The following is an 18,690-nucleotide window of genomic DNA, read 5'->3' on the forward strand; positions in this document are numbered from 1 at the left end:
CCCATAACAAACTATGTCACCACCTATCATTTTTAGCTAAAAGCTCCATTTGTTTCCTCGTCATTGCAGTACGCTAAAATGGCTACAGAGCAGAAGACAGCATAGCTGCAGTCAGGAGTTACTGAGGAGGGCTGGGCAGAGGTGAAGAGCTCAAATATTCAATCACCTTTTCCTTTATGAAAGGAAAAGAAGTGTATGAATCCATCACTCAAAAAAAAAAAGCTTACGTCAAAAGCCTCAAGAGCTTACTGACACCTAACACTCAATAACTGGATCCAAGTCCTCCAATTGCTAAATAGACTTCGTGTCTTGGGCTTCCACACTGCTCTAAAACATCACAATGTAGTTACATGCCTTCAATATGAAAATATTTTCAAATGTATCATCATAAAATTTAACTTTGACAGACTTTGGAAGCAAAGTATACACGATTTGTTACCTGTGGATAAAAGTAGTGTGCAAAACTTTGGTCCCCACCAGAGAAAATTCTCTTTACACAGTAACACTCCTCACCATCTGCAATAGGAATAAAAACAGGCAACTGTGAAAACGTGAATTTGAGAAATGCTTAACACACTGCAGTCAATACCGAATTAGAAAAAGGTTCCTTCATTACGTAATCTAGTTGAAGTGGATCTCTGCAATACAATAGTTAAGACAACCTTTAACTGAGGTGAACGCCAACAGCTCCAAGTTTTAGCTCTAGTGCTAACAAAGGACCTAACTCAATAGCACAAGTAAGCATGTATTTCCTACTGCAGAAGTGGACTTAAGGGAACAGGGCACAGTGAAAACAAAAGGTTTGGAAGAAAATGATCATAACCCCATACTTAGTTTAAACCTCAAGATTTGTAAAACACTGTAAAGGAACAGGAATCCAAGAAGTAAATATGCCAGCTGTTGCTTACCTGTGGTTATAGGGCATTGAGTACTATAAGGAAGCCAGTTTCCTTTCACTGTGAAGGGACTTTTCCTATTACTGGTTGTTCCTGTACCTAACTGTCCATTACCTCCGAGTCCAAAAGAATAAATTCTTCCAGATGAAGGAACAAACGCAGTAGTGTGCTGCCTAGGGCAAACAGAAGTCAGTAACAAAAACCTAAGTATTATAACATGCTTTGTGAAGATCAGCCTAAGACTTGTGTTAAACAGTATGTTAAAGGTCCCATAGCACCAAACACGCCGCTTCTCTATTGCCAATGCGCTGCCACTGGCAATACTCCATTTATACTCCAGTAGGCAACATTCCATGCTCATGGAAAAGTTCACTGAATAGAAATGCCAAGTTCTGCCCCGAACCCCTGCTTAGTCACAGTCTGACCTTTAGAGCATATCTCTAGACAGTCAGAAATTTGAAACTGGTACCAGATTTGCTGCATCTCCTTTTCCCTCCCATCCCCTCAACTCTAGATGCCCTCTCTCCTATCATGAGCCTGGGAAGAACCAATACTGAATTTATGTAAACTATTAAAAGGCAATGAGTCCACTCAATGTCAACCAAACTGCTAAAAAGATAGGTTTACATTTACGTGTTCTTTAATCCAAATTAAAAAAAAAAAAATTACGTTGCCTCCCCCATTTTATCTTCTCAGAACGCAATTCTTTGGACAACAGTATGTTCATGTGTGCTGGGAATTTTTACAATTTCTTGAGCGCTACTATAACATATACAATAAAAACCCATTAAGAACTGAAGTGCTGTACAGTATTTCAGGTATTTCACAAAATAAGTTACATTTCCAAATTTTACTCTTATCCTCTGTGATGCTCATGTACCTCCCCAAACAAACTTGTTCTTTAACAGGAAGCGACAAAGTGACAGCAATAAACGACACCCTCACACTGATTATTCACACTTTCAGTTTAGAAAATCTGAGCCTCTCACATAGTATAACTTCCTTTTGTTCTTCTACTGAATGTTTTTTAAATCCCCGTAAGGTCTCTCTCTTTTGTTAGAGACCATCTTGTCTTCTCTAACCACAAAGGCTAAGAGAAAAACCCACTTCACATTGCAATATATATGAAGTTTTATAGAAAACAAGTTATTTATAAGATTCATAGCGCTAGCACAGGATAGACCTTACCTGCCACAAGTGATCTGCGTGACAACACTTCCCATAAGTTCAAAAACTTTCCTTGGGTTTATCTCATGGCTGGTAGAGTTATGACCCAACTGACCATAGCCTCCAGCTCCAAACGTAAAAACCCCACCTTCCTAAACAAATAAATTCCTTGCATTAAAATGACAGTATATCTCAGAATAAGAAACTTAACAGAAATAGGGGTTTAATACATCTCCTTATCTGATGATTTTGGAACTGTGGGGAAAGTAGAGAAAATATATATGCACAAGAGGGCTCCAAGACACAGAAGGGTCACAAGTTAATTGCAGTTACGAAAATGTGGCATAGCTATCAAGTATTACCTTATTTGTGTTAAATTGCATTCTTGTAATTTCTGTACTATTATACAATAGTCTTGCCATTACCTTGTGTCATTAATAGACACTAATCCTTGTTTTTTCTCTTTGCCAGTTGTCTTGATGAACTACAACAGTGTATAAACTCAAACTATTAAAGAAGTGTACTCTGGCTTTTAAATTCTATACAGAAATTTTAGATTACCAAATAGGAAGCTGCCCTCCTCAGGCAGATGATGCAGAGTATGACTGAAATAGTGAGCTTCATTATTTGAAAGCATAAGAAACCAGAAAACTTTAACACTGTTGTAAGGCAAGTAAATATTTAGTGGTTTTGACTAATTTAATCAAGAAATAAACAAAAAACTTGAAATGAAATAATTTTAAATTAGAAACAGTTTCAAAGGTTGTACAAGTTACCTTACAACAGCTTTGAAACTTTCCATTTTCAAATGCTTTGAAATTGTAAAGCTGTTTAAATTCTACTCTGCATCAGACTGGACCTTTGATGGAAATCATCATTAAAATGGCAGCATCCGCTGATAAAAACCAACAGCCTCATTCACTAAATCAGGATAATAGTGACAGGTTTTTATGAATTTCAGAAGGACCTGAAGAATGCTCACACATATACACACTACTGTCTACAAAAGATAAATGAAGACCCCTTGTTCTGCGAGATCTATCATGCAAGGGAAAATGGAGCTACACAAATGGGTGACAAGTAATTTGTAGAAAAAACTACTGTACATTCAGTATCTTAAATCCACCAGCTTTAAAGCAAGTTTGAAATGAACGTGTATACATTAAAAAGGGAAAAACATTTAGAATGCATGTTAACAGGTTGTTGTTTTCTTTACATTCTGTATTTCCCTAACCTCACACAATACATCAATATCGATTTCAGGATTGCAAAGCTGCCATATCTTTTTCAGTCAAATCAAGAGAATACGTTAGGGCAAAAAGCAACTGTCTGCAAACAGGCTTTTCCTTTCACTGTAGAAAATTAAGCACATATGAACAATAAAAGCATGACCACATTTAGGCAGATTATATTCTTCAAAATAACTTCTAAGTTGCTGCAGTGTAAAAATTTAAGCCTATACTTTTTCCAAAAGTAAACATTTTTTTTTCCCTCAGAAATAGAACATTTAAAAGCTTTCAAAACTCCAATGCCTTCTACAACAATATTCTGAACTCAACAGGTTCAGACATGAAATGGATATTTATTCACTTGCCCAAATGTTGATCAGCCAGAATTGTTTTCTACTGCTATTAGTAGTAAGCTCAAAATATTCTGTTTATAAATGGATACATTTTATTGAGAGTTATGAACAACAGGAAATGCCAATATATTAATACATATTGATTAAACTAAGACATGTATGAGTTGTTTCACCCAACACAAGATAAAGGTACTTTATCGATGCTTGAAATACACTGTTTATCACTAAAATGAGTGTAAGAAAGACCAGTAGCATTATACATTCTATGTTGCTCCTAAAGGTTTCCAAATAAGCTTAAAAGCAAGGCTCCAAATGGTGCATTTAGCCAACAGTGATGTGTAAGGCAATCTGACACATTTCAGCTCTCTATTTTCATCAATTCCTACATCTCCGTATGAACATGCCACAAGGACACAGAATATATGCTTTTTTTCCAAACTGGCCTTGAAATAAATAATAGAAGAAAGCAAGGAGAAAGGAGCAGCAGAGACAAGGTGATGAACTGACCACAACGCCCATTCCCTGTCACCCTGCATCACTCACAGGCAGGAGGTAGAGAAGTGGGGAGTGAGGCTGAGCCCAAGAAGAAGGGAGGGGTGGGGGAAAGGGTTTTCAAGATTTGGTTTTATTCCTCATTACCCTACTCTGACTTTTGATTGGCAATAAATTAAACTAAGTTCCCCAAGTCAAGTCCGTTTTGCTCATGACAGGAATTGGCGAGTGAACTCCCTGTCCTTATCTCAACCCACAAGCCTTTTATTTTATCTCTTCTCCTCTGTCAGCTTGGTGGGCACCTGGCATCCAGCCAACATCAACCCACCACAATAGCAAACAGCAATTCACTAAAACTTTCAACAACCAGACACACCCTGATCTCCCAAGCATTTAATTTAAATTCAAAATTAACTCCGTCTGATCAGTGATAACAGCAATGCTAGAGGCACTACCGTCAGAAAACAGCTAATCTCTTCAAGATACACTAATGTAAATTTTATTATCTGCCTAATTTTAATAATGCAGCATGCACTGTTGTATCAAAAATGCTGTATTTTGTATGCTCAATTTCAACAAATCTGACAATAACTTAAAACTACTGAAAGATTACTTGTGTTTGATAAGTTTTTTTTCAAATATTTAACTGTTCTTCAACGTTTATTGGATGTAGTTGCGGAAACACCGGAAGAAATTTTTGGTGAAAATTTGTTTATTATTTCCTATTCAGGTAGCACCCTCTCCCAAAAATATTTTAAATAAAAGAAAAATCAAAGTATAAATACATCTTTAAATATTGTACCTTTGTAAGGGCTGCAGTATGATCTTCTCCACAACATATATGAACGACCTTCTGAGTTCTCAGTGACTTTAGCAGCGTAGGAACATACCTGTCTGAAAGTTTTAATATAGCAGTGGATTGCTTGTTTTGAAAATAAAATTCAGAAAACAAAACTCAGGAAACAAATAGTTTTGCTCATTTTCTCTAATTCAGTTTCAGTCAAACAAGCACTCTAAGTTTGTTAGCATAATGCAATCATTGTCACTGAGTTTACGTATTTTTGAGAAGTGTTATTACAGAAAGACAGAGACACTACTACGCTGAAATACTTTGTAGCAAATAGTCTCCTTTTCACTAGGATAGAATCATATGTCAATACATAAATCACGAAATACAGAACAATATGTTAGACCTGCCATTGGCCATGAGAAAAGAAAATAAATGACAGCTGGTTTGAGTTTTTTATGTACTTCATATTTTTAAAGTGTTGCTATAAGTTGGTATCAGTTGGTCATAGTTCAATACTACGAAACATACAAAAGAATGGAACACCAAATAATTAGGAAGCACAACTAACTTCCTTCCATCATCAGAACAAATCAACTTTGTCATTCAGTTGCACAAAAGTAATTTAAAATGTTAATGCTGACATTAAAAAAAAAAAAAAAAGATTTTACTGAGAAAACTCCCATGAAGTACATGTAATTTCCTTATCACGAGCATGACCAGATTTAAAGCATTAATTCAGATGCGTATTTTAACTACAACACATTTTTCTCTTTTTAAATGGTGTTGAGAACAATGAACCACCAAGAAAACTTGAGTTCATGAAACTAGCTAGATGATTCTGTACCAAACTGTGTATTGCAGGAATCTGATAGCATATACTCCCATCTTGGAACCCTGTGCGCAGTGTGCACGTAACGTAACACAACTAACAAAGAAAAAAAACTGTTTTTCTAGCCTAACTGCTTGCTTAAAATCGTTCATGAGTATCAATATCCTAGAGGAGGAAATTTTGGAAATGGTTAACTGAAAATCGTGAATGATTATCAAAAGCAGCCTGAGAAAGGCAGTAAAAAAAAATGAAGATGCTTTAAATGTGTCTACTAAGAACAACCAAATAGTTTTGACAGATTACTGGTTTTGTCAATCAATTTAATCTACGCAAAATTCAGTCCAAACTGTAACTACTTGACAGCATCTTAATTCAATCCCATTCAGGAAGTCACATAAAAATCTAGAACAGGGAAAGAAGTCAAGCAGGCTAGAATTTCAGCATAACACTGACATTGCAAAACAGCTGAGGAAAAAAACTCTATGTCTTCCTTATGCAACCTCATATGATATCAGCACTCTTCGACAACATTCAGCAAAGGTTTGTTCTGTCTGCTCCTTTTCTAGGAATACTGCTGTCCTTAGATTCACAAACCAAGACCTTCAGCATGAAATTTTACTGAAGTAATGAGTACTTACCATTATCATCGTTAAGACCCAGTTGCCCAAATTTGTTGCGTCCCCATCCAAAGATGGCTCCAGAAAGAGTTAATACAAAACTATGAGCTCCTCCTGCTGCAATCTGTGCAAAAGGGATTCCCAGCAGAGATTTAACCATAAGTGGCGAGTGTTGTTTTTTATACTCGTAACCTAAGCCCAGCTGACCATATTTATTTTGTCCCCAGGAAAACACTTCACTTCCTGTTAAAGAGGAAAAAAAAAGAAATACAATCAATATAGTTTAACTATACAAAGTTTATTTACTGTAAGGAAAGCTCAGAGTTAGACAGTTACTCTTCAAATATTTTTTATTTGAAAACGGATGCAAATTACTGACTTTTGAAGCTAAATATTCTCATTTAATCTTCAGACATTCAACTCAAATATTTAATCACACTGAAAGTATTTAAATCACATTCAAAACCCTCAAAACTGCTCTTAACATTCCTGTTTCATCAGCGTTCGGTAAGCCGAGTTTGGTCATTACTAAGCAAGATGCTGTTCCACTTGGAGCCTCACAACTGTATATATTTTTATGCAGAGATCTTGTTGAGGTTACATACTGGACATGCCAAAATTTTCAATTTCCAACCACAACTCTCATGTAAGCTTTTCTACAGTAACTTACTTAATTTTCACATACAATTTAAGTGACGTATATTTTAAATTTTAAAAGATTGTATCGATTATATGATCAATGAAGCACAAAGTTTATAACATAATTTGATGCCTTATGCAGAAAAAAAACATTTTGAAGAATCACAAATCAGAGAGTTATCGATGTTAAGACTGCATCAAAAAGAAAATGTTCTGCTGAACAATCAATGTTTTGCCAAGGTATTTACTATCCTAAAGATGAACACCTAATCACAAAGATATTTTGCTTTTGCTGATGTGATACCTTTCAAACAACAATGCTACCTTAAAGCAGTAATGTTGCCTATGTCTTCTCCCTGACTTTATTTATTTATTTAAACAACAACAAAACCAAACCAAAACCAATCAGACAAAAAAAAAACCTCAAACCACCACTTTTATACAAAACAATCTTCCTAACACCAAAGAAATCCTATGTCAATCGTTTATAATCATTTATAAAAACATGAACTAATCCACCTGATCAATATTCCACCTAAAAATACTACGAAGTCTCCTCTCAAAACGCCTGATTCAAGTAAGTTCACACCATTTTCCTCCCTGTGTGGGTCTATTTTTAAGGCTGTAACTGTGATTGACCTTGCTACATTGCAAGTATTTCTGCAGGCTCTCTCACAGTCAGAGAAAAAAAAAAAAAAAAAAACAAACCACACAACAAAGAAACATCCTACAGTATGTGTGAAGAACAGAAACACAGAACTGTACTTGAAGCTTGTAACTATTTAAAATAGTGAGTGAATTCTTTATTATAAACTCCTATTATATTCTTCCACCTTTAACCAATAGAACACTTAACAGCACAATTCTGATACTCCCCACATTCTACTGCTGATCTTAATGCAGGCAAAGGGTTATTTATAAATCTCTGTCTGCCTATCCTGAAAATAGAGGAATTGCACCAGGCTACAATGGTAAAGATGCCTGGGAATACACAATGGCACAGAAAACACTCAATATGAGTCCATGAGAAGTCACATACAGTATCAAGGCACATACAGTCAGTATAAGCTATTACATTTAAAGAGAAAGCAAAAAAAAAACCCTTCAGCATACAATTAACATGTCCCCGTCCCACTTACGTTGTTTCTATTTTAACTGCACATTGTTAAAAACACTGTCTAACTTTACAATTTTTCTGGAATTTTTGTTTTGAGTTTCTAAGTTTCCATTAACCCCACCCAGCAGCCACTTCTTCCAAATGGAAGCTTTGGCCACAGCTCTCCTTTGTCACAGGGAAGCAAAGAAGCAGTAAATTTAAATTCATATTCATTTCTGGATAGCTCTAACCAGACATGCAATACTCTTACACAAGCGAGGCTAACTAAGTATATCCTCATAGCCTCATCAAAATTTTGACGACAGATGTTTAAACCTTTCAAAAGGTGGGTTATAACATGACATTATATTTTAACTATAGAAGCACCACCAAAAACAGAGGCTTTGCAACAGAAAAGCAGACAAGTGACTGCCTGCAAGCCTCAGTAACTTGAAGTTACAGGTTAAAACAGACTAGTGAAAGTGGCAGGCTAGCAGGATGAAAAAGAAGCAGGAACAGAAAAAGGAGAGAAATAAGAATGCATGAAAGCAAGACAACAAAAAGCAAAAAAGCATTAGAAAAAAAAATCAGAACACAACACTCGTTTGTACATTTATTTTTCAAATTCAAGCTTCCATCATTAAATTACGCTTTCCCTACCAACCTGACACCTCATCTGTGTTAAGTGGTAGTATGTTTTAAAAAAACATTTCCTTTTTTAAAAAGTCAAAATAAATGCTGGAGCCTTTAGAACCACCTGGTTAGAAATTACACAAAACTTCAGAAGATTTTGGCTTACCTTTTGAGAGTGCTAACGAGTGATAATAACCACAAGCAACTTGAACAATTTGGATCTCTGATAAGCTTTTAATATTTCTATTGGGGTAAGAAAACAGAGAAAGAATTAAGCTACTAGGTCATGGTATAAAATATAAAGTCACAACAAAGGGTAACATACAAAAAGTGAAGCCTTGTCACTGAAGTATATATGAAACAAATTTTTTATCCTAACTTTACTTAGAAGCTATTTAGTACTCTTAAGTCAAAACAATTTTTCTAACACCTTCAAGGATTGGTTCTCTTTTATTTTCAAATTACTAAAGTCAGTAAAAGGCCATAATGAAGACTTAGGGAGGTTCATGCGCTGGGAAAGAGATGTCACACAGCTGAATGGAGGAAATTAATACCAGATGCAAGAAGAACATGACTTTTAATTTCTAGTTCCAAAAGAAAAAAGGTTTTACAATCTTCCTCACATCAGTATTAGATATAAAAACTGAATTACTTTCTGTTAAAATCTGAACACTCAATTTTTAATCTCTACCAAGATCAAATTCAATCAAAACTTCACTTTACAGAGCTATTAAGTACTGCACAATATTATAAAGCTGCAAATACATACAACTGTCCATTTAATCTACTAAGTTTTCAACTTTTGATGAGAAAAACAGGAGTTCCTAAAAAGTCTGTGGGCTTTTAAATTTGATACAGAAATAACCTTACAGTAGTTATTTATATCTTTCATATTTATACATATGTCACAAGTAGCCATGATTAAAGTCATAAATTACTAATGTTCCAAGGAATTGTTACTTTCATATGTCTTTTTCCTATGTAAAAGGAAAATTAAAAAAGAAAACCTCCAGCTTGCAAACATACAAACTTACTGCTACAGACAGTTCCACTGATTTCAGTGAACCTATTCATCACAGTAAAAATGTGGACTTCAGCTAGCTGGAACGCTTACAGCATTCTGCAAACAAGCAAGCGAATCTGGCTACCATTCATTTTTTATAACTGGAAGGCATATTATTTGAGCATAGCTAAAAAACCTCAGGGTGAAAACTCAAGTATGACCATCAGATAGCAAACATACCTTCTTCAAATGTACTCCCACAACTGATTTTGAAAGTTTAACATTCTACTTCTCTTTAACTTCTCTTAAATGGCAGTTATCAATCCCCATTTACATTCTTAAAATACTCGTCCTACTTTTACAATATAACTCTCAAAAAAAAAAAAAAAGAGGAAAAAATCCAACAAACTAAACCAAGCAAACCCATGACACACTTCTCACATAAGCTGACTTTCTGAGAGAGGAGAATGTTTACAGCATGCAAGTGCCATAGCTAAAATACACTTCCTAATGTGTGTTTTTAATTAAAACAGCAGAATAGTTTAACCAATATGATTTAAGTACTTTAAAAAAAAAAACAAAACAAAACAAAAACAAAAAAAAAACCAAAAACTTATTATATACTAAATATTTTTAACCTGGGCACTCTGACGCATTCCTCTGTTCCTGGCAATCCAAGCTGTCCATCAGTAGCCAGACCCCATGCATATACCTGACCCTTGTCATTTAATGCAAGAGTGTGGGCTTCTCCACATGATACAGCTACAATATTTTGGGCATCCAGTGCACCAACATGTTCTAAAAAACAAATAAGCAAAAAAGTAGTTAGGTTTGGTTTTTTGGTTTTTTTTTTTAATGTAGTAACAACTTAGTGTTGTTCGAAACAGTTGTAACTCAGTACCAAGATATCAACTGAAAAGATACTGAAGCAAGCCCAGAAGTCTGCCAAAACATCCTTTATTTAAAATTATAAGGATGCTATTCTAGGAGAAGTTAAATCTGACACTCCAAAGTAAACAAACAACTGTATCTGGAGCTATATAGAGAAGTGTACAAAAACTGCAGCATGATCATAATAGTTCCTTCTAATCCTGCCATCTGAAAATGAGTGCAGAAACTCAATTAACATTAAGGTCAAACAGATTATTGTCAAATGACTACACGTGTAGACATTACGCAAGAGGAAAACATTCCACCACAGCAAATTAAATTCACCTATTCATTATTAACAAAAAAGCCTGCAAAACAAGGCAGGGCAAATTAAAGAGAAAGCTACTGATTTTGCAATAAGCTACACAATGACCTCTTTATGATGCAAAATACTGTAGAAACAGATCCTAAAGAGTAATTTTTCTAGATATACAGTCCCTGTCTCTGACAAGCAAGCACTAAAATATCTGATTTTTTTTTTCCAATCAATACCTTTAAATACTTTTGGAAAAACTCATTGCTTGTTTTCATGCTTAGGATTTGTGATCAGAAGTCTAACATTTTCATTTCAGCAACAGTAAAGTGGAGAAATATCACCAGGGCCTGTCATTAAGGCTGGAATTTTCAACAGTCCCCTTAAACAAGAGCCTGCTTGGGCATTTTCTGCCCACTTCTCAAACACATGAATTCTATTCCTGCCTAAGAACAGCATGCCACTGAAAAAGCCTGTGTATCATCAATGTAACACACACTGTAAACACTGCCTAGTGTAGTCAATCCCAAAAGAGCAGCTAACTGTATCTGCAACACGACAGGTACTCTGTTTCCAAAATCAAGTACTACAGGCAGCAGATGCAAGTTCATTTTTTTAAACAGCTGGTCTGATTAAAGAGGTTACTGCCCCAATTCAGCCCATTACAGCCTCCACAGTTCTGCCAGTGGAAGAGGTCATGTAAGTTCTCTCCAGTTCAGGCAACAGCACGCAGATTAGCTCAGACTATCTTCACCAGCTGCTAAACTAGCCAAGCTGACTTTGCCCAATAAGGATTAAGAAATATTCACACAACCCCTTCGGCAAGCAGAGCTCTGTGTGGAGGAAAGAGGGAAGGCACAGAAATAGTGCCATTGGTGACACGGAGGTGGCAAAGACATGCAGTCAGCAACAAAATTATCTTCAGTTAGCAGAAAAACATTCAAGATTATGCACCAATTTGTAAAGACACTGAACCTCTTTAGATGGTGCAAGTAAAGTTATCCCAATACACTGACTTCACATTAGAACATTCAACAGTATTGTCGGTAATCTCTAGATGAAAGACAAATTAGGGAGGAAGACATTACAATCCTAATGAGTGCTGTGTCTGAGCATGTTTAAAAAAAAAGATTTATAGTAACCATTGTCCATGACACATGAAAGCTCATACAAGGCTGTTTAAAAAAAAAAACCAACCAACCAACCAAAAAAAATTAAGTCAGATATTTTTGTTTTAACTTTCAGATGTAAAAGACAATTCAACATCATTTTAAAAGTGGGTAACAAGTATTCAGACTAAGTTTGACAAGCTGACTTTCTACATGAAGCAGATGTTTGCACTGGATTAAAGTTTATCAGTTTTAATATCCACTTACTGTTTCCCAATAGAAGTCCAAATTAGTTTTAAAAAGTTACATATCAACTACACACACACACACACAAAATCTTTACTTGGCACCAAATCTGAAACACTGAGAACTACTAAAATACTGCATGACTTACTTCTGTTTGAAATATTTGTATCAATTATTGTGCCATGTAACTTGTAAAATTGCCAGAGGAGTGATCAGAATAAACTCTTACTAAGCCTTTTCAGTTTTCTTATGTTGTACTGTAAGTACTGTCAGAAGCACTGTTCCGTATCTCTCAGTAGCACGCAGACATGACTCACGCACAGCTCTGAAGGGAGCCCATGTGCACACTCCTCTGCAGTCCCTGCAAGATGTTTACCCACTTGTGCTATAGAACTCCACTAACAGGAAGCAGAAACATGCATAAAACATAGATAGGAAGAAAAAAAGCCCAAAGAAGTTTTACACTGCATCCTTTAGGCTTTTCCAAATCCTCTTCCTGTAGCACTGTGTATGCTACAAAGTCTTTTATCAAAAGTTTTATTTTTAGTTCTTAAAAAGAATATTGCTTTCAGCAGACCTGCTGTACATCACCTATTAGACGATTAAAAACACATAGCATTTTCTCAAATATAGTACGCCAAATACTCATTTCTACCATATTCCAGTAGCCAAACCCATACATATAGTATAATGTTAATCCACGTATTGAAGCAGGTCACCTCCCCTCGAGATTCAAAACAGCCACTGAGTCTCCCATGGCCTTAGGTAAAGTGTTTCCATGCTGGAAATAAAAAATAGTGGCACTATCCAGCGGCACAGCATGCAAAAATACGGAGGGACAGTTGGTTGTGTCCAGCTGTCACAAGATGCAATCCAAGCAAAGGAGTGCTTTTCAAGTTAAAAATAAGTCCATTCTTGGAAGAACTATTGTGCACAGAACTCACCACCCGCACAGACACTGGCAATCTTGGATTTGATATAGCACAACAAAACAAACAACAACACAAAAATACATGCACAACCACATGTACTCTCCATAGTTCACTACTTCTAAACTTACCGGGTCTTTTCCTGGCTTTTTCATGCCCTAGTTGTCCTAGATCATTGCATCCGCATGTATAAACAGTCCCATCATCCAGGACAAAAACAGTATGTCTCAGTCCACATCCTACATCTCTGACCCTTTTATTTAAGAAAAAGTCACTTTTTCTGGGTTCTAAAACAATCTCTTCATCGATTCCACCCAATCCCAGCTGTCCAAAAGATGCATTTCCCCAGCACAACATGTTTATGCTTCTCTTGATCACAGAGATCTTCCAACTTCACTTTTCTAGAATATCCCTTCTGCGTAGCTGTTAAAAAAAAAAAGAAAAATGTATCGTTTTTCATTATTGTCCCTAAGGTTTATGTTATCTTCTACACAGCATGCAATCCACAAGTTCACTTTCTATAGAAAAATTGTTCTAGGTTTCACTATATCGGCAACAGTGTGATTTACTTTCCTTGATAGTATTTACATTAACCCTGCAGTAAAATGCTGTCTCTCCCATTTCAAGATGTGCAGGTCCTCAGTTTTATAAAACTTTGTTTCAAAAACTTAAAATATCATTCTTTGTAAAACTTCTCTAATCCCTAATCCAGATCTATACAAATGGCAGTCACAACCAATTCTAGCCAGTGGAAATGAGCTCAAACATCTTTTAAGGAGACAGTACAGGCTAGTTTCTTTACACAAGGAGCTGTATGACTCCAAAAAGCACTGTATACGGCTTCAAGATCATCCCCAAAAAAACCACTTGACTCATAGCCTGGAAAAAACTGGTCAGCTCTGATCAATCCAGCTATGCAACACAAAGAGTAATACGATGTGTCAATCATTACATTTACTCAACTATGAGTCAACTAAACTTACAATTTAAAAGAAAATAAATAGCTGAAACTCAAGTCCCCAGTCTTACACTGCAATTAACACAGGATACAGCTTCACAGTTACCCTGCAGTAACAGGAAGGACAGATATACATACTCCCCCATGCAAACCCCCATCCCTGATGCCTAAATCGTGATTACTAGTATTTGTGCTGACAGCCTCTGTACCTATTGGGAAAGCATACAAAGCCACACTTTCATTTTCAGTACTGCAGATGGTGATTAACTTACAACGTTTTCACTACTACTTACACCACACTTGTGTGACAGTAAGTTTGCCCATATTTTTCAGAGCAATTCAAAAATTAATGCAATACAGCGTAAAATTGCTATGAATTTTCATCTGCAATCATTTGGAAGATAACACGAATAACGGAATGCAGAATACAATGCACTACAAATGCATTCAGTTATATATTTTACAGGATTGTAACATGTATAAACTACCTAAATATAAAACTGCTCAAAGAAGCCATCAGTTAGCACCTAAGCATTACACAAACCAAAGAAGGGCAGAATTCTTGCCAGCACAACAGGATGAACTATTTTTCTCTGCAAGAGTCAAAATGCAGTTAACAAGATGCTCATTTTTGTGATCTCATTAAAAAACCAAAACAAACAAACAAAAAAAAAAAAAACCAAAAAACCCAAAACCAGCCAAACAGCTTAAAATATATTGCATTCTGTTTACCTATCTCAGGAGATGACGCATGACCAAATACTTCCCTAGCTATCACTAGCTATATCCTACCACATTCAGAAGGGGACATCAAAATGAAGACGCCTTCGGTTAAGACATAGCTATGCAACAGCAAATTTCACACATCTGTAGCAGTGACTGCAACACAAGCTTCAACCTGCAACACAAGAAGTCAGAAAAGATATATGATTATAGTGCTTGAAGATTCCCGTAGCCAAGATTTATCTCCCTCTCCAGCGAGGCACAAAGAAGAAAACTTCTCCTTTCTATTGAAACAGATGTGTATCTCCACAGAAGGTGTTTTGTTTTGTTTTTGTCTTTTACGAGCCAGTAGCCAAAGAAGTTTTGTACTTTGATCTCCAACCACGGCAGTATTTTATCCTTGTATGCAGTCACGAAAGCCAACTCACGTCGCCAGCTGCCGGATACCACCGTGCATGACGTCAAAAGCAGCCCGATGACACTAAATACCGAACCACCCGTCTCATTTTCTACTAGCAGAGCAACGGTGCTTCGGGAGGAGCCTGGACGTTTCCCGCAGGCCGGAGCTGTGTGACCTCGCTGTGCTGGGGCACTGACGCGCTCTTAACGCGCCCGGGCCGCGGGCTGGGCTCCCGGCGACGCCGCGGGCTGCACCGCACGTTCCCGCCCGCCCCTCCGAGCGGGACACGGCCCGCCTTCACCGACGCACCGCCGAGCGCAGCCGGCCTGCGGCACCGGGCTTAACGGCTCCCTGCCCTGGGGGCTGGAGCGAGCAGCCGCGGGGCCAGGCCGGGGCGACCCCGGCGCAGGAGCGCAGGTCGGCGGCCGGAGTGGGGCCTCCTCCCGTCCCGAGGGGGCGGCGCCAGGCGCCAAGGTTCCCTCAACGAGCCCCGCAGCTGCTCAGCGCCGTCGCCCCTAACAGTCCCGACCGCCCCGGCCCACCGGCCGCTCCGCCCCGTTCCCGCAGCCGCCGCCGCCCCGCCAACCCCGTGGTGGGGCCCAGCGCGGCCCCGGCCACTTTCCCACCAGTCCCGCGGGGCCGAAGAGCGGCGACGCCCCAGTCCGCAGGGGTCCGGCGGCGCGTAACGGCGGAACTCACCAGCGGCGGCAAAGCGCTCCGCTCCGCTCTTCCCCGGCGCCGCGAGGCTGTGCCGTGCCCCGCCCCGCCCCGGCCCGCCCGCCGCAGGCACCCACCGGCCACCGCGAGGGCGCCAGCGGCCCCAGCCCGGAGCAGTGACAGGGCCCGGCCGCCGCTCCTGCGCAGACTCAGAGGCGGGGCCGTAGCGCTCCCGCCTCACCACCTCCCTCCCCGGGCCTCGTGGTGAGGGGCGGCGGCGGCGGCGGCGCGGCGTGACGTCACGTCAGCGGCGGGAGGCTGGGGGCGGTGCTGGCGGCGGCCGTTTAACGGCTGGGGCGGGGCCCGCTGGCGGCAGGGCGCTGTTGAGCGGGGAGGTCGCGGCCGGAGTCAGTGCGTGGCTTCGGTTCCCGCCGTTGGGCTGTGAGGGAGACGTTGACGCCGAAAAAGCGGTTTAGGAGCGCTGGCGCGATGCCTCGGTGCTGCCGGTGCCTGCCGGGGCGGAGCGGAGCAGAGCAGAGCGGGAGGCGCAGGGCTGTTGGCTGGGGTGCTGGCTCCGGGGCGATGGCTGCGGCCGTTCCCGGCTCTGGAAACATACAGCAGCTTTAGAGCATACCGTCGTTGTACGACACCACTGAATTGAAAAAAAATTTAAAAAAAAAAGTGGAAAAAAAGCAAATAATTCCGTCTGTGTTTGCTGGGCGTGGGACCCGTGATGGCACGGCTCTCCCTCCCTGCAGGGCGGTGAAGAGACTTGGCCGCGTGTTGCTGTTCCCTGTCCGTGATGGACGCAGATCTGCAGGAGCCTCTGCGTCACCTCCGAGGGCACGCCAAGAATGAGAGCAGGGAGCGGGAAGGAAGGGGACCCGCCCGGGAGAAGCAGGAACAAGCTGTTCTTCACACTGCAATTACCTGTCATTAACTCCTGACAGAGGGGTCAGACTCCTGCCCCGAGGGCGCCGCTGCGGCCTGAGGCGCCGGCCCTGCTGCGGGGAGAGGGGCGCCTCGGCGGTGTTCGCCGCGTCCCTGCGGCGCGAACGAGTGCGGTTTCCTCCGTCCTGCACTCCGGGCACGGGCTTTTCTCGCTGTCACAGCATACACGAGGTGGGCACGTTAAAACGCTTGTTGCACTGAACACACATGTCTAGTGGAGCAACTAAAGATAAGTTTACACGCTAGGCACGTTTTTTAGCTTTTTTTTTCCCCTAGGATTTTGCTTAGTAATGGGAGGAAAATCTTCACAGCAAGTGCCTTTGCAAACTATGGGTAAGAGGTGCTGTGCTTGGTATCGTTTTGCCCTGTAATGGAAAGCATTAAAACAAACAACCAAACAACAAATGAGGTGTCTTGGTCCAGCCATCAAACACTCCTTTGTGTATCTAAATAGGTAAGATTCTACAGGACTTCTCAGGAGTTGTGGTTGTAAATTAATCAGTAAAGATCCAAACCAGAAATATTAAATACATACATAGAGAAAACGCGATAGCTGACAAAGGCTAAATGATGCAGCAGTTTTCAGGGCAGCAAATACACAGGTTTGTAAGAACGGAAGGTTAGCAGTAGCTGTTACAGATAGCAAATGGAGGAAAACATTTCATTCATTATCTTCTAAACTTCCTTTTCTTTTTATTTGTGGGACCACCAGAGCAGTAACTGCGAATAATTACACAGTGAAGTGGACTTGAAGTATTGTCATTCATTGTGCAATGTGTCCTCTGACCAGCATGTGGGGATATGACCATGTACTTGAAGAAAACGTTATATGCCCACTACACTTTCTACATAGAAAATTATTTTGATAAAACTGGCCTAACGCATTGAAAAGGAAATATTAAAAAAAAATACAATGTTGCATAAATGTAAATCTCCTTCTGTAATAGACATAGCTATTTTATTTAAAATAATTATTTTACTCCTAAAACCAGATTATTGTAAATTAAATAATCCAAATGTGTCTTCAAATAAAGTATAAGCCATATTTTTATTCCACTTGCTACTTAGCTTAGCACATTTTCTCTTCCATGCCAGAGAAGCCATATCCTGCCTGACTTAATGCCTTGAGAAAGCCCCTTCCTTCACGGGGCTGAAGACACACAGGCAGTGTGGGGAAGGGAGTACCTGCTGTGCGGCCACATCACTGCTTGGACTCCCAGCCACTCCGTACAATCCATTCAGTGTGCACTGGCACTAAATCTGCCAAAATGTGGTTCTGTAGTTGCAATGGTGAAGATTGAGCATGCTTGAACCTCAAAATTCCCAATGTTCATTCTTGTACTTGCAAAGAAAACCCTCATTATTTTGCAGTGATGCAAAATGCAGTGAAAACAAGGAATGTAAATCTGGTTAAGCTCAGGGAAGGGATTTATTCCTTCCAAGTGCCTTTGTACAGAGGGTTTCCTATTACAATTGCACAGCCTTCTTATTGATGGTCACAACAAGCAGGAAACTATTTTCAGTTGCCCTGCCATTATTAAAATAGCAATGCTAGCCTACTGCCTGGTGATTGCTGTCAGCACAACTGTGTTTTTTAAGTTGTACCCCAGTTAATCACTCATTCAGATAATAGAAACATGAAAAAAATATATATAGTGTTATATACTTTATGCTTTACTACTGGAAAACATCTTTCAGTTAATATACATGTTTTTGAAGGCTACTGTGTTATGGCACAAAACTTTTCTGTATAGCTAATAACAGAGATGGACTCTGCTCTCTGTCTCCAT

The 18,690-nt window shown here is 39.4% G+C and overlaps 1 protein-coding gene across 6 annotated transcripts in view; it reads right to left on the reverse strand.

Annotated features, from left to right (window-relative positions):
* HERC4 (HECT and RLD domain containing E3 ubiquitin protein ligase 4) overlaps positions 1-16,177 on the reverse strand; it is a 35,615-nt gene extending 19,438 nt beyond the window's left edge. Inside the window, exons 1-10 of one of the 6 annotated variants that reach the window (XM_086751787.1) lie at positions 15,919-16,177; positions 14,902-15,067; positions 13,343-13,634; positions 10,383-10,542; positions 8,908-8,984; positions 6,395-6,616; positions 4,940-5,031; positions 2,085-2,215; positions 909-1,069; positions 440-516 (exon numbers count right to left, since the gene is read on the reverse strand). In XM_086751787.1, coding sequence (XP_086607913.1) covers positions 440-516; positions 909-1,069; positions 2,085-2,215; positions 4,940-5,031; positions 6,395-6,616; positions 8,908-8,984; positions 10,383-10,542; positions 13,343-13,568 — 1,146 coding nt within the window. In that variant the 5' untranslated portion in view covers positions 13,569-13,634; positions 14,902-15,067; positions 15,919-16,177. Of the gene's footprint in view, positions 1-439; positions 517-908; positions 1,070-2,084; positions 2,216-4,939; positions 5,032-6,394; positions 6,617-8,907; positions 8,985-10,382; positions 10,543-13,342; positions 13,635-14,901; positions 15,068-15,320; positions 15,440-15,918 lie in introns of those variants that run through there. The other 5 variants (XM_086751783.1, XM_086751782.1, XM_086751785.1 and 2 more) reach the window with 5 other exon arrangements.
* Positions 16,178-18,690: the final 2,513 nt, after the last annotated feature.

The sequence above is a fragment of the Chlamydotis macqueenii genome, chromosome 7 (genome assembly GCF_036417535.1).
Source record: "Chlamydotis macqueenii isolate bChlMac1 chromosome 7, bChlMac1.mat, whole genome shotgun sequence".
Taxonomy (NCBI): domain Eukaryota; kingdom Metazoa; phylum Chordata; class Aves; order Otidiformes; family Otididae; genus Chlamydotis; species Chlamydotis macqueenii.